This window comes from Sceloporus occidentalis, unplaced genomic scaffold (assembly GCF_023333645.1).
Source record: "Sceloporus occidentalis isolate IW3139 unplaced genomic scaffold, rSceOcc1.0.p SCAF_254, whole genome shotgun sequence".
NCBI lineage: Eukaryota > Metazoa > Chordata > Lepidosauria > Squamata > Phrynosomatidae > Sceloporus > Sceloporus occidentalis.
In genome coordinates, this window is record NW_028317234.1 from 635,267 (window position 1) to 661,813 (window position 26,547).

The 26,547-nt window shown below is 39.8% G+C and overlaps 1 protein-coding gene across 1 annotated transcript in view; it reads left to right on the top strand.

Annotated features, from left to right (window-relative positions):
- LOC149275966 (laminin subunit alpha-2-like) overlaps nt 1-26,547 on the top strand; it is a 411,836-nt gene that overhangs the window by 92,873 nt on the left and 292,416 nt on the right. The window contains 2 exon segments of the mRNA XM_089504075.1: nt 8,331-8,579; nt 22,653-22,832. Coding sequence (XP_089360201.1) covers nt 8,331-8,579; nt 22,653-22,832 — 429 coding nt within the window.

The window sequence follows — 26,547 nt, forward strand, 5'->3', positions numbered from 1 at the left end:
TACATATTTAAATATACACCCACTATAGACTCTGGTTTATATTTAAATACAAAGGCTTTCCCCTAGGAACAGAGGATGCTTGTACGTAAGTGAACAATTGGCTGGGCCAGGAACACAATGCTCTAGCAAGTAGCTAGGAGTATACCCAGGTATTAATAGGCCCTTGATGGCGTAGAAGCAGGCAGATATCTTATGTCCATGGGGAGGTAGAGGACCTGCAATCCAGAAGCCGTCTGGTGGCATAATGGTTAGGTGTACTATGCAGGGCTGCTGGTTTAAACATCCATGGGTCCTGACAAAACCTTAGACAAACTTAAAAACTGGTTGTTCAATAATGCAGGAGGGTGATGTAGAGGCTGGCCTACCTAATAGTGGAATTAAAGAAATGATGTTCCAAACCCAGGTAATGTTTCCTGTAAAAAGGTCAGTTGCCCTGGGTCATCTCACCAAATGTTTGACTTTTTTTATCAGACGTAATGATATCGTAATTGAAACCGCAGCCCCCAAGAGTACGCCAGTGTACAATTATATTTAGCACAAAATATCACTTTAAAAATATCATATACCTTTGTGGAAGGAAATGTTCCATGTAACATAAAAAAAAACATTCTGTCCAGCGGTTGATGTCCTCCAATTGAAACTAGACAACTTATCTGTATGGAAATTGAGGTCACACTTTTTAATTGCATCTAATTAAGTAATAGGAAGAAAATGGAACTCTGATAAAGTATGAACACTGATAGAGATAATATCGATACTTGAAGAAAATAGGGCTATAGAAGAAAAGTCCAAGAAATTCATTTATACCATACAATTAGGACTTTACAGCTTTGGAGTGGTTTCAGAACTCAGTCAGTGCATCAAACTACATTTATGCAAATAATTAAGTTTATCTTGCTTCCCTGCATGTATTTATGGTGGTTGTACTTTGTAACAAAAGTTATGCATGCGTCCTATAACTTAAATATTGCTGTTTATGTTTACATAGGATACAATCTCTGTTGCGACCACCTCCGAACCTTACCTGCGGGAGACCGGGGGTGCACGCGAGTAGTAAGGCACGGCACAGAATAAAGAGTGTACGCCTATTCCCTCTACAGTATAAAACTATATAAAAGTGCACCAAGCACAACACTCATTGCTTGGTTATACTGGCTCCCCTATGGTTGTATCCTGTTGTCCTCCAGTCCCTTTTGCCCGTATCCTCTTCCTATATCGCTTCATTACTGCCTGTCTCCGATATTTTGACTCCTGGACCGTCTCCCGACTTTGAGTGTTTTTGCCGCCTGCCCCAAACCATGCCGTTAACGAGATTGTCACCGCCTGTCCTGACCCGTGCCTGTTATACCGTTTACAAAATTGTTGCTTCCTGGCCTGACCCGTGACCTCCATATCGGCTATACGTATTGTTCCTGCTTGGGGAATCCATTACCTGACCTACTACGCTGACAATCATTGAATAATTAAACATTGACAATGCACCTCTGTACCCATTGTGTAACTTACCAAGTTTTTTTTTTAAAAAAAAAACAACAAAAATGAATTAAACTTAAAAGTTACATGTACAATATACACCCAGAATTTTAAGAATCTTCATGGTGGGTCTTACAAATATAAGATATAAATACAAAAAGTATTACAAATATAAGATAAATTCCTCTGTGTTTGAACTGTTCGTAATATTATTACATTAATCTGTCCCTGATTCTTGACCAGTCAAATGCTTTAGCTTCCTTTAACAACATTTACCTGCTCTCTTCAGATATATCACTTTTTTTATAAGCAAAAACAAATAATCTTTTAAGCAAGCCAACAACTGTAGGCATTTATGAGTGAGTCATCTTATAAAGACGTAGTGGAAAGTAAGAAATACTTGAAATCCAAATCTATTTTTTTATTTCCTATTAAAAAAAACCATCATTGCCAGAAGGAATATTATGGTGTTGAATATCTTTTTGTTCAGCTGTTGAAAGAGACACGCAGAAGCAAATGTAATGTTATTCCCAGCTGAATTAAATGTAAATAACTTTGTGTCACTTCAAAAGCCTCTTTGGCAATATCCTGAATAAAAGGCTGAAGCTGAGATGATGCTTACCATGTCAAAGAGAAGTCTTTAGCATGCTTTGTTTTGATGTGGCCCCCATAAACTATATAGGAACACATGGTTTTTGTTTCTGGCACCTTGATCAAAACGATGAAACAAGAAAGATGTGTTTGTTTCTGTCTTCTGGCCACCAATAAGCTATTAAGCAATTTTTATGCCAAAGAGGGAATATATATATGACTACAATGTATATTTGTAACTATGCAAGCCCCCCCATCACCCCAATGCTGCTTACTCTATTTGTATTATTTATACAAAACATTTTTTAAGCTATATTTGTAAATTATGGAGCTTTAGAGGTTATAGCTGAGAATCATAACTGCACACTTGTAACAGGCACAATTCTATAAACAGTCTCTTGTAAATTTCAGTACTAGAATGGCCATCTTCAGTAAAGCTATTTATAGTCGGTAGTTCTGCACATACCTGGTGCTGTTATTTATAAAATGTCCGTTCCTACCACTGTACCACTTTCCTGCCAAAATGTTGGCACTGTTGGCATCAAGTGTTTGAGTAACTGACCGTGTGCAGCAGGTAGCCATTGAATTAAAGGCATTATAGATAATTGTAGAAAGTTTAGATTAAACGTTTAATCTTATTGTAGTCAATACTGGAAATGCCTACACATTTGTATAGCTATTTCTCATCAAAAGCCAAAAAGGGGAATGGTTCCACAGTACGGGGAATTATGCTTATAATACTGTATTTCAAGAGTTGATGGATTTGGTCTAGGAGCCATTTTTTTTTTTGAAGAATGTTTTTATTTTCATATATTTAAAGTTTCGATCATATTGCCCCTCTCCCTTCTGTTTAAGTGATGCTCTGTCGTCATACGTGCCCTTAACCCCTTCGTGACAAAGGCTGATTTTACTTTTTGTACCCTTCGTGACAATGGCCGTTTTAACATTTCTGCGCTGCTCGTGTTTAGCTGTAATTTTCTTCTTTTCCGTTTACTGAACCCGCACACATTAGATGTTTTGTTGTTTTTTTCAGGACAAGAAGGGGGCTTTCTTTAGATGACATTGTTTTGATTGTATCATATTATTTACTATTAAAAAAATGTGAAAAATTTAGAAAAAACGTTTCTAACTTTTAGTTGAAAAATCTTTTACTCATCTAGAAAAGGTAATGAAAAAACCTGCTAAATAGATTCTACTATTTGTCCTGAGTTTAGAAATACCCAATGTTTTTATGTTTTTTTGCTTTTTTCTACACATTATGGGGCAATAAGTACAGGTAGCGTTTTGCTATTTCAAAGCCATTTTTTCCAAATCTGGTAATTCTTCCTCCCATGTGCCATTTCGGGTATATTTGAAGCCGGCCCACGCAATTTACCCCATCAAATCATATATTTTTGAAAACTAGACACCCCAGGGTATTCCAAATGCTAGTATTTTAACCCTTTCCAAGCACTAATTGTACCATCAGCCTTTGTCAAACTTTATGGTAGTAATTTTTTTTGCATTTGTATTTTCACACACATTTTACTTCAGGTATTAATAAACAGGTTCTGGTATATGTCACAATCATAAAACACCTCAATATGTGTTTAGCAACATCTCCTGAGTACAGCGATACCTCACATGAATGATTTTGCCTGGCTGTTTGGGGGCAAAAGGGCCACATTTGGGGCATGCGCATTTTCAATGTTGAACTTTGGCATTTGGGGATCCACTGCCCATGCCCTATTTGGTACATCTTTGAGCCGGGCCATTTCACTGTGCCCAACAAAACCCAAAAAGCCCAACATATATTTTTGAAAACTAGACACCCCAGGGTATTTTAAATGCTGGTATTTTAACTCTTTGCATGCACACATTTTACCACCAGAATTTTTTCAAAGTTTGCAGTAGTATTTTTTTGTGTGTATTTTTCCCCCACACACCTACTTTATGTATGAATTTACAGCTCCTGGTTTATGCCCCTGTCACACGACACCCCAATATGTGTTCAGGTGTTCTCCTGAGTACAGTGATACCCCACATGCATGGGTTTGTCATTTTTTGGGGGAACTAAAATGCCACATTTGGTACGTGTGCATTTTTCTAATTGGAAATTAGATGTGTGGCCATCCTTCCCCCCCGTGTTAAGTAGACACCCTATGGGCATTTAATATGCCAGTATTTTAACTCTTTCCATGCGAGAATTGTTTTAAGCTAATATGCTAATTTTAGGATTTGCTCACAAAAATATATTTTTTATATATATTTTTTTTTTGCCTTTTTTTAAAAAAAAAAATGTAACATTTTTTTTCAACTTCAAGGTTCCCCTGATAGTGACATCAGTGGGAAATTATTTTTACATTTTACTGTTTTTTTTACTATTTTTTTCTAATTATTAATTTTATTTTATTTTTTTATTTATTTTTATTAATCACACTGTGATTAGAAAGCTGGGATCCATTGACTTGCATGGTTGAATGCAGTACCTGTATTCAACCTGCAAGTGGAGCCAGAGTTCTCTAGAGGGTCTGGAGACCATCTAGCGAACTTTTTCTTCTTTATTGTTTTTTTTCCCGGGCTGTGACCGCTCTCCGGAGCGGTCACAGTCCATCCAGAGGTAAGTGTTTGGTGTCGCTGGATGCCTCCTGATCGAGGCATTCCAGCGACACCATTTAAGTTTAGGAGGTGATCGTTGATCGCCTCCTAAACGCTTTTAAAACAGGCGTCCGCCGCCATACAATATGGCGGATGTTGAAGCCCCGGGGAGGGGCCTCGAGGTCGAGGCATTACAGCAACGCCGTTTGCGTGCAGAAAGCGAAAGTAGATCACTTTCTGCACCCGTTTAAAGACGTGCCGGTCCTGGCACGTCAATTGTCGTTAACGACTTGATTTTCCGTGACGTGCCCAGAGCGGCAATTGTCATCAAGGGGTTAATATAATACATATTTAAGCAATATGTCCTATTCTACAAATATCTCACAAAATATATATAATAAATAATAGAAAACATTTTTCATAAAGTATGGATCAATACATGAATTATTTGGCAAATATATATATTAATGATAATCCCTTAAATAAAGAATGGATAAATTAGTGAAAACATCAATCTATTTAATAAGCAGATAAACAAAAACATTAAATTATTGGTAAATCGAGTCATTAATCTCTCATGATAAGACAGCCTTGGGTAACTAAGTAAGCAATGCATTATGCAGTTGCATTGATTCACACAGAAGAACTAAGCCTATGGTAGATGTGGCATATCGAAGTTCCTTTGTTGTAGGTGGATGGTCCAGTGGATGGTCCTGTATCTCTATGCTTTACCACAGAGAGAGTGATGCATGTGATGTGTGCATCTGTTAAGCAGTCTCCTTCGCTTCCTCTCCATCTCCCGGGTGCCATTAGCCCTAGGCTCAGGACTGATGCACACATAACACCAGTCGCAAATATTTGCTAACACCACACTTTTGTACACATGCACACACTGTGCAACAACATACACACACAATAACACTATACAAATGTAAAATATACACAATTAATCTAACACTATACACACTGAACCTGGCACTACAGAACACTAAACACGCTGACACACACATAGACTACTCCCTTTCCCTCTCACCTCGTGGAAAACTGACGCGCGATTGTCTTCAACTTCGGGATCACATAATGCATATTACACGACTTGCTGTAGTAGCCTTATGTCATCCTACAGAAACATGCATTATGCTAACCATATGTGTATTTTAGTAGACAATTTTATAGTATATGTAATTAAATATTGGCAGTGCCATGAAGTGCATTGAACAAAAGTTTGGTAAATGCTTTTTTTGTCACATGCTCAGACTTTATAGCATAATTTACAGTTAATGAAAGGGTTAAGCCACTTTTTATATGCTATACAATATAAAATATAATTAAGAGTCTCCAGAACATTACACTTAGTAAATGACTGCACAGTACCCATAGAAATGAGTCACTGATACCATAATACGGGCAATTAAGTATTACTTATTGTGTTATCCCTTAAAAACCCAGTTCTCTGAAAGCAATTTAACAGATCATAATGTTATATCTACAGCACGATACTGTGGATATTTCAATCCTTTCAAGGCTGTTAGAAATATAAACATTATAAAGATACAGGTAAATGAGTGCCTAAATGCAGAATTGCACACTGCTGGATGTGTTGTTGAAACGTAGCAACAGAAAACAAATGCTGATAGATCTCCCTATTATAATTCCACCCACTCCCACCTTTTCTTCACCCATTACCGCCTACCCTCTTCCCAGTTCCTGTCAAATTGGGGCTAGCCCTTCCCCGTTCATAGCAAGCCCTACATCCTGATCCCTGTCGCACCCGCAGGAGAAAAGGAGCTCCAGGCAACCAATCCTGGCATGTTGTCAATTATGGGTATTTGTACCACATACTACTTTGGGTGTAAATCCAGCTATGGATGCAACCTTCTCTATAGAATACTGCATACTAAAAGGTTTTAATCAGGATGTCAGTTGCCTAATATAATTAATAAAAGTGCATAATAAAACTACTATGTCAATCGGCACCCATATTTACTATTTGTTAATGAGGAGAAGGAGGAAAAAAGCACTGTTTATACCTGCCAACATGACCTACTTTGGCAGTGAGTTTTTTGCTTTACTTTATGTAATGAACCTATTCTGTTCCTGAAAGCATAACGTTGTTACCTTAAGACTGGTAATGAACCTTAGGAGATCTGTAATTTTTTGTATATTCTCTGAAGGTTTATTCACATTAAAAACATAATAACCTTTATGACAAGTTTAGGCTTCTATAGGAAGAACCCATGATTGTCTGCTTTTGTGCCCAATGACAACTCCTCGCAAAAACTATATTTGAGAGCAAGGGAGGGCTGGCAAGTGTTGATCTGTTGGTAGGGGCGGCGGTGTTTACTTCACTCACCCTCCGCTTCCTGCCTCCTCCATAGGGAGCAGACCTATATAATTTGTGTGAATGGTCACACAAATTATATAGTTTAGATTCATGCTTAGTGGATGAAGCATATTATTTTTCTAGCACATGTAACTATGTAACTATTTAATTAAAAGGAATAACACTTTTTGATAATAGCATTTTTTCAGCACCAGCATCTCATAGTTAAGAGAAAATAATTAATAGAAACCACAAATGCTATCTATCATCTATACCATCCTCTGACTTTTCCAGGTCTGACACCAAATGCATCTACAGAGCATTTCATGCAAACTGTCCTATAAACATTTCACATGTGAATAGTTTTGAGCCCCATTCTAGAGTGATATAACGACAAGAGGTATATGATAGAGACTGTACCTTAGGTGTGTTAGTTCATTTAGTGACCATCCCTCACTAATCACAGCTATAAGCCCTTTAGTTTATGATCCTAATAGTTCAAGTTCTGTGATTTTATGATAATATATGAAATATATTTTACAATAAAACACCAGTAGTGCGAAAAAGCTACTGTAAGATTAACATAATTCCAGGCCATATTATCACGTTCATGGTCATTAGTGAGATAATTTTCTCCTTTAGTTTTACTTCCAAGCGTATAAATCTTGAAAAACCATAACTGATTTAAGAAAATTGCTAGCAATCTCAATTTGTTGCCCTAGTCTAAATCTATAAAAATTATATATATAAATATAAAGTTCACCGGACTAGATCCTTCATGTGCTAATTTATATTCTTTTTATGTAGTCATAACATTTGTGTAGGTTGGGGCAGAGAAGGACCCATTCAGCATGCTAAATGCTAATTGAGACAGTGTATAATTAAGCCACTTAGCTGGACTCAACCCCTGGGCTAAGGAGTGCCAGTCCACCCTTGTATATGAAGTTACTTAATAAATCCATACATAATTTCCTCCTTGGTCTCTTTGATATGAAGATGTTGGAGCACTACTTGAAACCTTGTATGCCTTATGCTTGTAATATTACACCACGTCTGGGTTATTTCCAAGCTCTTCATTGGTTTTGCATACAGTCTCTTTTGTTGAATGTATGGGAGGACTGAATAATGAACACTGAATCAGTTTTCTACCAAATGCATTCTAGTCTAAACTATTACATGGCCATTTGACTCATTTTGCTTTTCTATATACATAAATTACAAGCTGTCCAAGTTCAAGAACAATGACAGAACTACCTGTTGGCTCTCTTAACCAATAAGGGTTACTATCATGTTGTTAAATTTTGTTATACTTGCACAGTTTATACTTTGAAGATATATATCATACTTTTTTTTTCTCTTTTCTTAGGTGTTTCAGATTGCTTACATTATCATTAAGGCTGCTAATTCCCCACGCCCTGGAAACTGGATTCTGGAGAGGTCCCTGGACGGTGTGTCTTTCATGCCATGGCAATACTACGCCATCACTGACAGTGAATGCCTAAACAGATATAATATCTTCCCTCATGTCGGTGGGGGTCAGCCTTCCTTTACGAGGGATGACGAGGTCATATGCACATCTTATTATTCAAATATTCACCCACTTGAAAACGGAGAGGTAAATTGTACAATGGAGCAAATGTTCCAACCTGACAGCACTGATAGCTGTCTTAACGTTTTCCTGTCTGACAATTTTTATTATTGTGACAGCAACACAGTCCAGACTGATGCGGCTTTCTGACTGCCAGCGAGATAGGAGAGAAAGGGAGGGGGGTACTGAATTCAGAAGCACATTTACATTTCCACAGAGTAATGTTTCTACAGAGAGGTTAGGAAGAGCAACAAAGGTCACAGAAAGATACACCTGAAATTAGATAGAAATAACTTTATTATATTGTATTATTTTTCAGTCAAAACTAGTAGCCAGGTTTCCATATTGTTTAACTGTTTTTTGTACACAAGAAAATGTACTTCATTATTATCTAAGATTACATTATTAAGAACATGTGTACATGTATTAGGCTATTGAGCCCAGACAATCTAGCAACACATTGCAAAACAAAGGCCAATGGGGCATTAAAAGAACCTTGTCCTTACTCCCAGCATGGTATTGCTCTCAAAAACAAGTTGCCAAGACCCTTCCCATTGATGCTTATGGTACCCTAACCAGAGACAACTTGGTGAGGGTTTAACATTAGTACCATGAAAAGTCAGCTTAGGGCACCTAAAAATTTGTTCTTCTGGAGTATGGAAAATATTTTATACTTTTATAAATAGATATAATTTGTTGTGGGAAGTTTTATTTATGAGAAAAGTAGTACTAGTTTTACTACATCATTTCTTAGGTATAAGTTTTATTATTGGTTCAGTCACACATACAGTGTCTTAAGTGTGCTTTTTAAAACATGTTTTATTTATAGATAGATGCATCCAACACCCAATAAAGCAAGCTATACCTTATGTTTATATGTCCAGATATGTGTCCATATATATATAAATATATGTCCATATCTGGGAACCATCTATACTTGTGCTTCACAGAACTGTAGGCAAGGGGCTGGGTGCTGTGTGCACCCAGAGCCGGGGTACACATTCAGTTATTGATGATAGCCAGCATAAGTAGGTCAAGAGGCCCAAATCTCGGTAAAGGATACTGAAGTCTGATGAACCACCTCTCGACCTATCCATGTTTATATGGTCCATGATCTTATGGTACACTTGAAAAGAATGGGTGGATACATATATATAAAACCATGTTTCTACTCTGGCTTAAACAAGAGAATGACTGGGTTTTGGGAGCAGAAATATTAATGGGCACAAAGGAATAGGCTTCCCAGAACCTGACTCCAAAACCCAAGCAAATGTGGGCATGACCGCCACATATGAACATATGATCCCTTGTAACCACAACCATTCCAGCATAAATGCATAGAGGACAGTGGCATGTGGTATCTCACAGATCGGGTGGTATACCATCTGAGCATTGTTTTATAGACTTGCTAGTTCAGCATTACACATACAGGGAACTGCTACGTAGCCTGCCAGATATGTGCCCAATGTCTCCCTCCTAGCCCCCAAGATCCTCCCCGTGCTTACTTATATAGGAAGAAGCCTTATGATAGCATATGGTTAAAATCAATTGATACAAAAGGGAAATCAACTCTACAGGGTTGCTTCATTATTTTAATTTTTAAAAGCATCCTTTTTAACCTCTGTCTAAATGAAAGCTACACAGTTGCTTACATCTTAAGAAATCTCTAGTAGTTAAAAGAAGCAGGAGTGCTTCTCACAATGTAGAGTGTTTGGCACCGAGGTGGCTCCTGTATGTGGCACCCCCTCACTTTAAAATGTAAAAATATTAAGTAGTCAAGTGAGTGGCACCCCTCACTTTAAAATGTAAAAATATTAAGTAGTCTGCCTGTGCCACTTCTGCCCTTTAACAAACCTGCTTGTGTCACCCCTGTCCCTTAAGTAGTCTCCCTGTACCACCTCTGCCCCTTAAGTAGCCTGTCTGTGCTACCTCTGCCCCTTAACAGCCTACCTGCCCCATTTCTGCCCCTAAACACTTATAAAATGCCTTCACTCACTCATTCATTCAGGTGTGGGAGAGTGGAGGTATGCAGCTTGGGTAACAGTAAGAATCATCTGTACATTTTGTTTTTAGTGTATTGTACATTACATTACATTCTCTTTATACAGCACTTGCAGATTCCGTAGCGCTATTACAATAGGGATGAATGAAATTAACAATGATATAAAAATTGACAATATACAATCTACTCTGCTACCTCTGAGCTGCTAGTGATCCATGAGGAATCTGCGTTTTCAGTATTTTAATTTTTGCAAATTATAGGAGGAATATAGATGCAGCTAGTACAATAAGGATTTGTAAAAGTGACAATATCATACACGATCATTTAGAGAGATGAAATGGTCAAGGTGCAGGGGAAAACTGGACAGGGAGTAGGCATGGGAATTGGGAACATGACTCTCCCCTGTTGTTAGAAAGAAGAAACTGACCCAGAGAACCCGAGATTCCTTGTCAAACTCAGAAGTTCCCAGCAATGGTCATTAGGAAGCCCAGAACCGAAACTGTGTGTTTTGACCTTCAAGAGTCTTGCCGGATAAGGTAAATTTGTAATTACTTTTTTAGATGTAGGGTAGGCACCCTTTATTATGTTACTAAATAATTAAATACTTAAGAGTTAAGTTAAAACTAGTGGTTCCAAATATAACCACACTCCTTTTAAGAAAAACAATACATGTTCAATTTAGGCACAGATCTCCAAGCCCAAATAACATGCAGGCTTTAAAATTGAAGACGATAGATGTTATTTCCACATAACCTGTCATATTTAGAAAATGTTTAACTATTGCCAGACAGCAGGTTCAAGTTCCTCTGTTCCACACTGACCTGGTAATGAAACTCATGATGTCCAGTTTGTATTCCTCATGTTTGCTTTTCAGTAGCATGGAGAAAAGCTATAGACACAGGTTAATAGTGATGGTTTTTTAAAAGAACCGTGAAAGTCATTTTGCTGGCTATATTTAAGGTACCAGTTTTATTTAACCCCTTAATACTTACAATTCTTATGACAGAAGCATGGCATCTTCTAATAAGGGAAACTTCAGGCTATGTTTCCATGGAGGGTCAGCAGTTTCGATGGACGTTTTATTTGACTGAGATGGTGATAGATGGAACAGCCTCCCATCAAAAGTATTAGAAGCTAATACAGTACTTATTGTAATATCCACGGTATAGGCATAAATCTACCAAGGATGGATTAAGGTCTGAGTCTCTACATCAGGAAAAATGGGCAGACTGGATAGGCCAAATGGTTCTTATCTGCTGTCAAATTCTATGTTTCTATGCCAGCATCGCTGGCTCCAGGCTGACAGATGTGTAATAGCACTTGGCTTGAATCATGAGAGTTATAATCCATGATAGCAGGGTTCGCTAGGAGTATAAAAATGTCTTAACAAGTAACACTTGTTGATATATGTAATCTTTCCCTAAATTGTGTTTTTAACAGAAAGATTCAACAAATCATGCACTACATACACTATATGGACAAAAGTATCAGGACACACCTCTTAATGAGCTCAGTGAATTCAAGCGAGGTACTGTGATAGGATGCCACCTTTGCCATAAATCAGTCCATGACATTTCATCCCTGCCAAATATTCCACAGTCAACTGTAACTGGTTTTATTGGAAAGTGGAAGGGTTTAGGAATACCAGCAACTCAGCCTAGAATCAGAAGACCACATAAAGTCACAGAGCGGGGTCAACAAATGATGAGGCTAATGGGACTTAAAAGTCTAACGCAGTGCTGATTCTGTAGCTGAAGAGTTCCAAACTTCCACTGGCATTAATATCAGCACAAAAATTGTGCGGTGGGAGCATCATGGAATGGGTTTCCATGGCCAAGCAGCTGCATGCAAGTTTCACATCACCAAGTTCAAGCCAAGCGTTGGATTAAGTGGTGTAAAGCACGTAGCCACTCGACTCTGAAGCAGGGGAAACTTGTTCTCTGGCGTGATGAACTACGTTTCTCTGTTTGGCAGTCTTATGGGTGAGACTGGGTTTGGCCAGGATAACGTTACTGTCAGAATCAGGAACGGAGCATAGCGCAGGTTGGATAAGAAAGGTTTTAATGAACAACAAATAATAAGCATACAGTCCCAACGAAAGGAAAACAGCAGTGTAGTCAATCAAACAGTTCCAAGGTCAAAGGCAGGCAGTGTAGTTAAAACAGTCCCAAGGTCAAAGGCAGGCAGCGTAGGTTCAAAAACGAAGTCACAGTTCCAATATAAAGGGCAAAGGCAAGTAGAGGAGTCCAAAAAAGGGGAGCCAAGGGTCAAATACCGTAAAGTCACGTAGAATGTTCAAAATCTTCTGGAAGTAGGTGATAGGGAATCCACAGGAAAGACAGCTCAACTAGCAAGCAAATTGTGAAGTGGTTATTGGGTTTTAATAGGGTCTATGATTAGAGATCTCCTCCCCTTCACACCTGATTACCTCCTCTGCACACTTGTTCCCCTCCTCCACACACCTGGTGCCCTCCCCTTGGTATGAGAAGGATATGGGTAATGGGTTCTGGCTCCTTCCTTGATTGGCAGTGCCCTCCTGCCTCCCTCCGTCCTCCGGAACGAAGACACGCCCCCCTGCCACGAGGAAAGCGCGCTTTTTTTCCAAGCACGGCGTGCTGCAAAATCAAGGCCGGGGATATTGCCTTCCCCGGGGACGAGCGAATGCGCCACGAGGAAGCCGGCGTCTGGAACCCGTCCCCCGCGATGGCGATCCTCCCCGTGAGGTAGGTGGCAGTCCCCGGTCCTGACAGTTGCCTACCTGACTGCATTGTGCCAACTGTAAAGTTTAGTGGAGGAGGGATATTGGTATGGGGCTGTTTTCCAGTGGTTGGGCTAGGCTTCCCTACAGTGAAGGGAAATCTTAATGATTCAGCATACCAAGACATTTTGGACAATGCTATGCGTCCAACTTTGTGGGGACAGTTTGGGGAAGGCCCTTTTCCATTCCAGCATGACTGTGCCCCAGTGCACAAAGCAAGGTCTATAAAGACATGGTTGGATGATTTTGGTGTGGAAGAACTTGACTAGCCTGCACATAACGCTAACCTCATCCCCATTGAAAACCTTTGTGATGGACTGGAATGGAGATTGCGAGCCATGCCTTCTTCAACACAGAAACACTCTAAAATCTTGCCAAAAGTCTTCCCAGAAGAGTGGAAGTGAGAGTGTTAAAGAGCATGAGAGAGTGAATGAGGTCCGTAGGAAAGGTGAGGTAAGAGATTTACTCGCCTTGGTCGCAGCATGTATGGGCAGTTGTGTGTAAGGGCAGTGTATGTGTATATGTGTATTAATGGGCAGATGTGTGTAAAGGCAGTGTATAAGGGCAGTGTAAATAAAATAACATCTGTAAAAAGTAGCTAGGGGACACCATTTTCCATTCTTGCCTCAGGTGCAAAAGGATCTAGCTTGTGCTCTGGAGTGAATGAAGGTGAGTGAAAACAAATTTCATTTCCGAACGTAAAAATTATGGGTTTTAACAGACAACGTGTAAGCTGTGCAGAAGGGTGCAGAAAGGTGTGATGTTCATATGGTTAACAGCAAGTAGAAACATCTGCAGACTAGATTGGGTGATCATTTCTTATATGTTGTAACTTCTATCATTATAAGTTGAGTTGGGTAGTATCAGTGTTTTTTTTAATGGTAGTGTATCAAAAACCCTTTTACATATTATAAATGCAGTAACTTGAAAAACAAAACATGCGGCTGATTGCATTCTGTCTATTTCAATTCCATATCCATTGTTTTTAGCTTTCATATTTCAAATTTTCATAAAAAATTACAGACATTCTAAGTGCTACAAAATATATCAAACCGAGCTGCAAGTTAAAGTATGTCATCAAAAAACAGTTAAAAATAACAGTATATAATGGTAGCTTTGATATCACCTAGGCTTTATGTTCCTAGCTCAGTAATATGACTGGTACTGAACCAGATCAATAATACTTTATTACCAGATGGGAAACCCAATCTGGTGATCATTGTGAATTATAAACCAATAACAACTTAACTGTATCAGCAAATGATTGTATGGAAATGAGAGTAGGTGTTTTAAACACAAAATTATAAAATGACAAATTCTAAAAAAAAATTGCAATTCTAGGAACTTGTGTAATTTTTAAATATGACGTTCTCAACAGTGGCATTTTCTTGGAGCAATATTACACACACACATATGGTTTATGATCTTCAAGGGAAATTGAGACCATAAATTAAGTAACAGAAAAAGAAAATAATCTTTATAAAATATGTAGCTAGTGGCGTCGGCAGGGGTGGGCATGGCCCCCCTACAGCATGCTGTGCCCCCCCACTTAATATTAACCAACAGACCTGACAGAGTAACTAATGTGCAGGTCAGGGGGCATCTAGGAAATAGTGATCACAATATGATACATTATAACTTGTCCTTCAATAAGGGAACTCTTAGAGGAGCCACAAGAACTATGAACTTTAGGAAGGCAAAGTTTGATCAACTAAGAGAAGCCCTTAACACTGTAAATTGGGAAAATGTCCTCAAAAACAAGAGTACAGACACTCAATGGGAGATTTTTAAGGATATCTTAAATTCTCACTGTGAAAGGTACATACCGTATGGGAATAAAAGAGTCAGGAACAAGAGAAAACCAATGTGGATAAATAAAAATGTAAAGGGGGTAATAAATGGCAAAAAAGGCATTTAAGCTACTAAAACAGGAAGGCAGTGAGGAAGCACTAAAAAGCTATCGGGAAAAAAATTAAATATGTAAAAATCAGCTAAAAGCAGCAAAAGTGGAGACAGAAAGACTCATTGCCAAAGAGAGTAAGACAAACCCCAAAATGTTCTTTAACTATATAAATAGTAAAAAGGTTCAAAATGAAAGCGTTGGCCCCTTAAAAAGTAATGAGGGAGAAGTTATAGACGGGGATCAGGAAAAAGCTAATCTATTAAATATATTCTTCTCTGCTGTATTCACAGAGGAAAATGAAATGCCAGGTAATATACAGCAGGATGAGATAACTGCCCCAGTACATGTCGCCTGTCTAACCCAGGAAGAAGTGCAGTGCCGCCTAAAAAAAATCAAAATAGACAAATCACCAGGTCCAGATGGCATTCACCCTCGCGTTCTAAGGGAGTTAAGTAATGTAATAGACAGACCCCTATTTCTAATATTCAAGGACTCTATAGTGGCAGGGTCTGTTCCCTAGGACTGGTGCATAGCAAATGTTGTGCCAATATTCAAAAAGGGGACAAAAAGTGACCCGGGGAATTATAGGCCTGTTAGTTTAACTTCTGTTGTGTGTAAACTGTTTGAGGGTTTCCTAAGAGATGCTATTTTGGAGTATCTCAATGAAAATAAGTGTATGACTCCATATCAGCATGGGTTTACAAGGGATCGGTCTTGTCAAACTAACCTGATCAGCTTTTATGAGGAGGTGAGCTCAAGACTGGATCGGGGTGAATCGCTGGATGTCGTATGTCTTGATTTTTCCAAAGCATTTTATACGGTGCCACATAAAAGGCTGGTACATAAAATGAGAATGCTTGGGCTGGGGGAGAATGTGTGTATGTGGGTAAGTAACTGGCTCAGTGATAGGAAACAGAGGGTGGTTATTAATGGTACATACTCTGAGTGGGTTACTGTTGCTAGTGAGGTACCACAGGGGTCAGTTTTGGGTCCTATTCTTTTTAATATATTTATTAATGACCTTGTAGAGGGATTGTATAGTAAAGTATCAATCTTTGCAGACGATACTAAGCTCTGTAACGTGGTTAACACAATAGAGGACAGTGCACGATTACAAATGGATCTGCATAGGTTGGAGGCTTGGGCTGGGATGTGGCAGATGAGGTTCAACACAGATAAATGTAAGGTTATGCACATGGGGAAGAAAAATCCAGGCTGGGAATATGTATTAAATGGGAAAACACTGGGGACGATTGACATGGAAAAGGACTTAGGAGTTTTAGTTAACAGTAAATTTACCTGTAGCGACCAGTGTCAGGCAGCTGCTGCTAAGGCAAATAAAATCATGGGGTGCATCAAAAGGGGCATAGATGCCCACGCCAAGGAAATAATTCTACCACTGTACAAGTCACTAGTCAGACCACACATGGAATACTGTGTACAGTACTGGGCACCAGTGTACAAGAAAGATAAAGTGGAGCTGGAGAGGGTTCAAAGACGGGCAACCAGAGTAATAAGGGGAATGGGAGGACTACAGTACCCAGAAAGATTATCAGAATTAGGGTTATTTAGTTTGGAAAAAAGACGGCTTAGGGGGGATTTCATAACTATGTATAAATATATAAGGGGACAGTACAGAGATCACTCCCAGGACCTATTTATACCCAGGACTGTATCTATAACAAGGGGACATCCTCTACGGTTGGAGGAAAGAAGGTTTCTACACCAGCACAGACGGGGGTTCTTTACAGTAAGAGCGGTGAGATTATGGAACTCTCTGCCAGAGGAAGTGGTAATGGTAAACTCAATAAAAGAGTTCAAAAGGAGCCTGGACGTGTTTCTTGAAAGTTATGGATATTAGATTAATAGGGACAGAACGTTGATCCAGGGATTTATTCTGATTGCCATATTTGGAGCCGGGAAGGAATTTTCCCCCTGGTATGGGGCAATTGGCATCTGCTTCATAAGGGTTTTTTTGCCTTCCTCTGGATCAACACAGTAGGGACACAATATGTGTATAGGTTGAACTTGATGGACTTTGGTCTTTTTTCAACCTTATGAACTATGTTACTATGTTACTATGTGCCCCCCCAATTGAAACGTCGTCTTTTTTTTTTTTTTTAATAGACGCCGAGGCAGGGGGGCAATTGCCCTGAATGAACACTAAACGGCCGCGCGGCCGCCCATTTAAGTGGCCTATTCGGCCACGCCAGGGCCGTCTTTAATGCCCGCACACCGAAATGCCATTGCAGCCGATGTGGCTGTGAGTCCTTAAGCGGCGGTAAGACACGCTGGCCGCTTTAAAATCATTAAGCGGCCAGCGTGCCTGCACAGTGCCGCCCAGTGTCCTGTTCCATGTGACTCCGCCCCCTTGAGCGGCACGTCACATCATCAATGTGATGGGCCGCTCAAGGGGCGGAGTCACACGGAACAGTTCCTCGTGACAGGTAGCAGAGCACGTTGGAGGACAGCAGCAGTGAAGGATGTGGCAAAAACGTAAGTATTAAAAAAAATTTAAAAGTTGGGGTAATAGGAGAAAGGGGAGCCATATTCAAAGGGTGGGCTGCATTGGGACAACAATTAAATACAATGGGGGTGGCTAGGGGGTATAAGTACACAACAGGGTGGTTGGGGCACCACAAAAATCAATACACAAAGGTGGGGGTGGGTGGCTGGGTTCAATATACATGGGTCAGTCATTAACAATGCAAAGGGGGGCATCAATACGCAAGGGAGTGGGGCTGGCTGGGGACATCACATAAATCAATACACAAGGGTGTTGGGGCATAATGTACAAAGGGGGCTGGCTGGGGGCACAAATCCACATGGGGCAATACATGGGGATGAGGTTAGCGTTATATGCGGGCCAGTCAAGTTCTTCCACACCAAACTCATCCAACCATGTCTTTATAGACCTTGCTTTGTGCACTGGGGCACAGTCATGCTGGAATAGAAAAGGGCCTTCCCCAAACTGTACCCACAAAGTTGGAAGCATAGCATTGTCCAAAATGTCTTGGTATGCTGAATCATTAAGATTTCCCTTCACTGTAGTAAAAGGCCTAGCCCAACCACTGAAAAACAGAGCCTGTCCTGGTGTGTGTGTGTTTGGCTGTCTGTGTGGCAGAGCCTGTCCTGGAGTGTGTGTGTGTATGTGTGTGTGTGTTTGGGTGTCGGTGTGGCAGAGCCTGTCCTGGTGTGTGTGGGTGTTGATGGGGCAGGGCCTGTTCTGGTGTGTGTATTTGGCTGTCTGTGTGGCAGGGCCTGTCCTGGTGTGTGTGTGTGTTTGGGTGTCGGTGTGGCAGAGCCTGTCCTGGTGTGTGTGTCTGGGTGTCAGTGTTGCAGAGCCTGTCCTGGTGTGTCTGTTTGGGTGTCTGTGTGGCAGAGCCTGTCCTGGTGTGTGTGTGTTTGGGTGTCGGTGTTACAGAGCCTGTACTGGTGTCAGGGCGGGCTGTTTGGGACAAAATTGGCTCACGCTGGGCTGTTTGGGAACAGAGTTGGCTCACTCTCGACTGTAATTTGTTAATGTTATCTTGGTGCTGGTCGGGTTCTATGTGGGCAGTGTGGAAACCAGGGCTGGTGAGCTATGCCTGTAATTTAGGGGGTTTTATCTATACCTTTAATGCAGAGTTTTTATGTGAATTCCAATTCATATATACCTGCAAAGCTGGGTTTTGTGTCATTCTGTGGATCTGTATCTGCTATGTTTTCATACATTATTTATGTTCACCTGCAAATATAGGATTTGTATGTCTTATTCAATTGATCAATACCTGGAGTGCTGTTTCCATGTGTTGTTTATTTGATCTATACCTTCAGTGCTGAGTTTATATGTGATTTCCAGTTGACCTATACCTGCAATGCTGGATGTATGTGTTCTGTTGGTTTATACCTGCAATGCTATGTTTCCATACATTATTTATGTATACCTGCAAATACAAGGTTTTTTATTGTCTTATTCAGTTGCATGTGCTGTTTCCATGTGTTGTTTATTTGATCTATACCTGAACTACAGGGTGTAAGTAAAAGAGCGGTATGGTTTAGTGAATGAGGGGACAAAGGGATGATTACAGGGGAGAGGACCTCTCAATGTCACGGTGCAGTCAGAAGCACTGACTCTCACTGTCTTCCCCTGATCTGTAGTCAGTGTGGCAAATATATTTTTTTTGGTGTGGTAGCGGAGGGAGTGATTGCATGCAAGGGAGCATTGAGCGGGGAAATGCTTGGGGAGGGTCCAATTTTTTCACTATAAAATATATTGGCAACAGGGTCTAATATTTATATATATATACTGGCAGCAGGGGCAAATATTTATATTTTTATTGGCAGCAGGGGCAAATATTTATATATATATTGGCAGCAGGGGCAAATATTTATATATGTTTTGGCAGCAGGGGCTAATATTTATATATATTGGCAGCAGGGTTTAATATTTATATATATTGGCAGCAGGGTCTAATATTAATATATATCGGCAGCAGGGTATAATATAAATATATATCTGCAGCAGGGGCTAATATTAATATATATCCGCAGCAGGGGCTAATATTAATATATATGGGAAGCAGGGTGTAATATTTCTATATATCGGCAGCAGGGTCTAATATTTATATATATATATATATATATTGGCAGCAGGGGCTAATATTAAAGAATGAAAAATAACCGCCAGTTCAGCTGTTATTTTGAAATCATATTTCAATCACTTCAAAGAGATAAGTACATATGATGTAGTTAAAAATGCACGTCTAAAGCATATATATATATATATATATATATATATCCAGTATATGTACCGTTTTATAATTGGCCCCCCTACTTTGGTCCCTGGCCCCCCATGTGCCCCCCCTAAATATGAAAGCTGGAGACGCCACTGCTTGGAATATTCATATATAGGAACAAGTAGAATGAGTAAAGTATAACATAAAACAGCATAGAAAAGGCGAGCATAGAAAAGTCACTTAAGTCTGGACTTAAGGGGCTTCTTCAGAGAGTAAAGGACCTCTGAAGTCCCAAAAGCTCTTAACAGCATTTTGGGCAGTCTGCTAATGAGATAATTTTGACACACACAGAACAATCACTATTTTTTTGCATGGAAAGTCGTCTAGCGTGTAATTTGAACAAATATGCTAACACACAGGTAAAATTATATTTATCATATGTCTCTGTTGTGGGAGTGGAATTGTAGTATGTGATGGAAATTTTCCTATATGCTAATAATTCTAAATTCTGCCACATTTAGTATATAATTAACTACATTCATCATTTTATGACCTAACACTCTTCTATAATGGCACGCACTATGATGATAATCAAATATAGTCCTAATGGAATTGAGCTGTTGAGGAAAATCACACCCTTTCCACTAAGGCCGGTCAGTCTAATACTTCTATTAGAATAAACACATTAATTATGGTTTGTTATGCTACAAAATAGTGATGTCAAACCTAACATCAATGAATGGAGTTCTACACTCATGCTGTAATTTTTTTTTAAAGATTACACTTTAATTTATACGTTGAGGAAGTCTGTTATTTATGTTTTAGTCAATGCAGGATCCATGTTTATGTGTAGATATAAAATCTAGAGATCATTAGCTGGGCTGGACACATGAAATACTCAATATGTCCAATACAATCACTGTCCCATATGAAAGTATGGTAACATTGGTTCATCTAGTATCCAGTGTGCACCGCTGGCACCCAGTACCTCCAACTTTAATCAGCAGATTGATCAGACCAAAAAAAATAGATTCCATGGGTAGGTTCCATGCCTATCCATAGGTTCTGTAAAGTTAAATTTAGCCCCACTAGCCATCCCACAGGGGGGGGGGTAACATAGGTAAGCTGTTGTGAATTGTTAGCCCCCTAACTTCTGCACATAGAGTGGGGTATAAAAGGGCACTCAAACTTCTCTAATTTATTTACATTTTAAAACATTTCATTTTTCTGTAGTGATTTTCCAAGTCACTTAAACTCAACTGCAGCTCGCAAAACATACACTTCCATCAACTCAAGTTATTATATATTAATGAATAAGTGATTAAGAGATTACAAGCGGAGTGTGTCAGCAGAGTTAAAATTTAACTTAACTTCATCTCAACATTTTAGTAAATAGACCCAAGAGTCTTCTGTAGGAAAACTGTCATATAAAATCTTTGCCATGGTCCCAATATTGTTGGATACAGATAATAAGTTAGATTTATTCTAAATCGTTACATAAATTAAAATGCAACAACATTTTAAAAATGCAAAGCAAAAAACTTTAAGATAAAGATTATTTCTAATGTCTAACAATGTGTACACCTTTGCACATACACAGTCAAAACTCATTAGACAAGTATTACAAACCCACCCTTGTTGCATCATTTGGGAACAACAGATGGAGTAATTTCCGACACTGTGCACAATAAAAGCTGAAAGCTATTGCAATTTGTCATTCCAACAAGCAACTAGAACTAGAAGGTGACACAAACAAGCAAATTAATAACGTGGAGGAGAGGTCCCATCAAGAGCTCAGCTGAAGGGTATAGTTGTCAATGACACAACAATATTTGCTTAACAGTTCATTAGGCTGACATTTCCCTAAACTCTTTGGGGAATGACGGAGTGAGGAAGAGTATGACAAGCGCAGCCTATGACATTTCAGCAGAAATGTAAAACATGGCATTTAAAACAGATCTGTACTTATTAACAATACCCAGTGAACAGACTCATGATGTTGCCTTTAATTTATTGAAGTCAGGCACATATTGCACTGTGATGTGAGTTTCTTGCAGTATGAAATACGGCATGATTATTATTTAGAACATTAATGGAGCTGTCTGAAATAAGATTGAACAATCAGAATTTGTGTTTTGTTTAATTCATGCGTATATACTCAGTGTTTATAGAGAGGTAACAGAGTATGCTAAAACTAACTAAGATTATAATGTAGGGAAAACTATAGACAAGTGATTTATATGAATAATTGTGGCTTTTTTTATTTGGCGTGTTTTAACAAAGAATTAAAGCAACACTTATTCTCTCTGCTGCCAAGGCAACATTGGCATGAACACATTGCCCTTTGATGAAGTGCTGCAGCATGCCATCACTGCTGTCTTCAACTGCACCTGAGATTAGAGAATCTCCCCAATCAGCTATTTATCCCCACTACCTCCAAAACTGAAACAGTAGGGTAGATTTTTTGGACAGTGCCCAAAAATCAAGACTGTTGCATGAAAACTTGGACACTTGTGAGGTATGCTATAGCTTGCTTTACTGATCCCTTATGCTCTTTAAGAGGATCTATTATAGTATGTAGGAATGGCTAACATTTAGAACAACACCTATTTAAAATGATAATCTGTCATCCCTTCCTCACTTCAAACACCACAAAGTTCCCATTGATAGACTTCTTCATTTGACTTTTTGATAACGTACACTTTCCTTGCTTTCTTAGATTCACACTTCACTTATTACTGGGAGACCAAGTGCTGAGGATCCTTCTGAGACTCTTCTTAATTTTACACTAGCTCGCTACATTAGACTAAGATTACAAAGAATTCGTACTCTTAATGCTGATTTAATGATGCTAACTGAGAGTGATCCAAAAGACCTTGATCCTATTGTTACAAGAAGGGTAAGTAAAAAAACTGATATATATGCAATATGTATAACATCATTATATATACCATCATCTATTATCTAGATCCTCAGCTGTCGTTATAATCGATATTAGAATATCTTTTGTTTCTTGTAATTTTCATTTTCCCTGTAAACATTAGCAAACTAAACCACTAGAATCTGGGTTCAATCTGCCCAGCATTTGACCAGCACCTGTTATTTAATACTTTACACTAAAGCTGGTGTATTTTTTATATTTTGTGACTTAGACTTATAGCTTGCCCAAACTAACCAGTCACCCAACCTCATCCAATAAAGACCAAGTTTGTGGGTGTGGTATCGGTCACAGTTGTATTCCTAAAATAGCAACACCAATTGAATAATAAACAATGGTAAACAACCTGCCATCTGCTAAGCCATTGGCCCAACACACAGTATCTACTGCTGCTCAATCGGCATCACTGACAATAATGGTACATTAGCAGCACTGGTTTATCTGATGGTCAGTCTAGGCATGTACAAGTCTACCAAGCAGGCCCTGACTGGCCATCTGGGATACCAGGCGAATCCAAAGTATTTTTTTTTTTACTCAATTAGAGGAAAAGACAGAACATTACTGCTAACTTTTTTATTGCTGAAGTAGCCGTATGCTAGTGTGGTTGCTTGAAGTATAGTAAAGTGTTGGTTCAGATATATGCAGGAAAGTAGCCTTTCATGTGAAATCAAAGAGGAGTATTTCATATTTAATTTTTCACATTGCGTAACATCTTGACAGTTTTTTTTTTATTTCAGAATGTAATCTGACCTGGCTATCTTCCTTTATTCACTATACTAGTGTTCATTTTAAAGTAAATATGCTGTCACCAAATTGTGATGGATGTGCTAATCCTGCAGTAGCAACAAAAATGTGTATTTACATTATTAACAAGCAAGTCATTAATATAGAGTATAAATAAGTCTAGTACATTATAATCATATAAAATAACAAATATTTAAATATGAAATATATTCTTATTCAAAATGAGTAAAAAACACCACGCAGGAGCCGCCACGCAGGAGAGGGAGACCCCCCTCCAACGCACGGCCACCGGAGCCGCCACGCAGGAGAGGGAGACCCCCCTCCAACTCACGGCCACCGGAGCCGCCACGCAGGAGAGGGAGACCCCCCTCCAACGCACAGCTACCACCGCAGCAGCCGCCTCGCAGGAGAGGGAGGCCGCCATCATCTTCTGAACTGCCGCTCAGGAGAGGCAGACCTCCTGGAACACAGCGTCCGGCTTCGGCACTCGCGCGCCCTCTAGTGGCGAACTCCAAAACTGCAGGCATATATGAGGGGAGATTGCGCCACAATCATCATGGTGGCGATTCCCGGACATTGGAAGTGACGTCATGAGGTTTGGCGGGAGATTTGAACTTCCTCTGCGGTTCCTATTTAAACCTCTTCAGTTCTGTCTGACATTGCCTTCTGTTGGTTGTCTATGCCCTGTGCTAGTACCCAGATAGCGTTTTTGATTCCGTATTCCCGTGTATGATCCTGGCTTGTCTGACTTCGTTGATTTCCTGATTCCTGACCTCGGCTACGTTTACGTTTATCCTGTTTTCCTGAATCCTGACCTCGGCTCCGTTATATGACTATCCTGCTCTCCGGAAACCTGACCTCGGCTTGTTTGACCTGTTCTGTCCTGGAGTCCTACCTGACCACGGTGTCTCCTAACTACTTGTACGTGACACAGGCATCATATACACTTTAATGCATATGATGTTTCTGGGGTCCCTTTAAATTATCATGATATCCCCCTTGCAAATGCATGCGATGATTCATGGATTCCCCCCCCCCTATCTTTTGTGCATGAGGTACTTTTTTTATTACTTTTCAAAGAATGCATCTTGTTCATTTAAAACAAAAAATTAAAGTATATAAATTTTGCATAAATAACCTGTAATTTTATTTAAAGGTATGTACTGTAGTCAGTTAGACTATTGTGACATCTTATAAAATTATTATTTCAAAAGAGATCAGCATCAAAACATTGTTTGTTTTCAACCTAAAATAGCACCTTTCCTGAAAAGTTAAAAGGTATTTAAGTTTATTTAAAATTTTTATGTAATTTTGGAGATAGTTAAACATGTCTGTGTAAATTAATAGTAGTCATACCTTCCCTTTTAAGGTATTTAACAACAGCAATTTCTTCTTAAATTAAGTTGTATATATAGTTACATACCTCTAACTATAACATTACATGAACGACCATGCAAGGTGGACCTGTGCCTGTTATGATTAAGGAAGAAAAGGTTAGTCATACCTCTTAAGTGTCCCTTTTTAGAAGAGACAGTACTTCTTTAAGACCCTAATCTCTCTGTCCGTCTAGGAGCTCAGAAAAGAGGGACATCAGGGAAGAAAGGAGAGATGGGGAAAGGTCCTACAAGTCTCAATAATTGTAATGTTTATTTAAAAAGCATAAAATGTGTTAATGGTTTTGGAGAGAAGCTTGTTAAACATGCAAACCGAGTCCCTTTCAATTTTTAATATTAGTTTTGGATTTTTAAAATTATTGTTGACTGGGGAGATCACATCCTGGAGTCAAGCATGTAGGGAGCACTGTGACACACCCATTCGACTGGCCATGGTGTCTACTGGGTCGGAGATGGCCGCTACGGTTCTTCCAAGTCATTATTGGGATTTTGCGGATGTATTTGACAAGAAGGAAGCGGAGAAGTTACCTCCACATAGACCCTACGATTGCCCTATTGATCTCCTCCCGGGCACCATGCCACCCCGAGGTCGAGTCTACCCCTTGTCTGTTCCCAAAACTAAGGCCATGGAGTCCTACATTGAGGAGAATCTTAGGCGGGGTTTCATCCGTCGGTCTACGTCCCCGGCTGGAGCTGGATTTTTCTCCGTCAAGAAGAAGAATGGAGAACTAAGACCTTGCATCGATTATAGAGGCCTGAATAGGATTACAAGGCGGAACTCCTATCCTATCCCCCTCGTCTCGGAACTTTTTGACAGATTACGTGGGGCTCAAATCTTTACCAAGTTGGATCTCCGTGGGGCTTATAACCTGGTCCGTATTCGTGCCGGTCACGAATGGAGGACAGCTTTCAACACTCGCTCGGGACATTATGAGTACCTGGTCATGCCGTTCGTTCTGTGCAATGCTCCGGCGGTGTTTCAGGAGTTTATTAACGACTGTCTACGGGACTTTCTCCAACAGTTCGTGGTCGTCTACCTGGATGACATCCTGATTTACTCGGCGAACTTATCTATCCATCGCGACCAGGTTCGTCAAGTTCTGAGCCGTCTCCGACAGCATGGGCTATATGCCAAGTTGGATAAATGCGTTTTTGAGACCCGCAAGATGACCTTCTTGGGGTACGTGATTACTCCTGAGGGTTTCGATATGGACCCATCGAAGGTTCTGGCGATCAAAGATTGGCCACAGCCTACGGGTCTCAAGGCTCTGCAACGTTTCCTCGGGTTCGCCAATTACTACAGACGCTTCATCCGGAATTACTCGAGGATTGTCGCTCCTCTAACGGATTTAACAAAGAAAGGGGCCAATGTGTCTGAGTGGTCCTCCGAAGCAGTGTCCGCGTTCACTCTTCTCAAGGAGAAGTTCACGACGGCTCCAGTATTACGGCATCCCAATCCCCTTCTACCGTTTGTCCTGGAAGTGGATGCTTCTGAATCTGGGGTGGGAGCGATACTCTCCCAACGAGCTTCATACAGC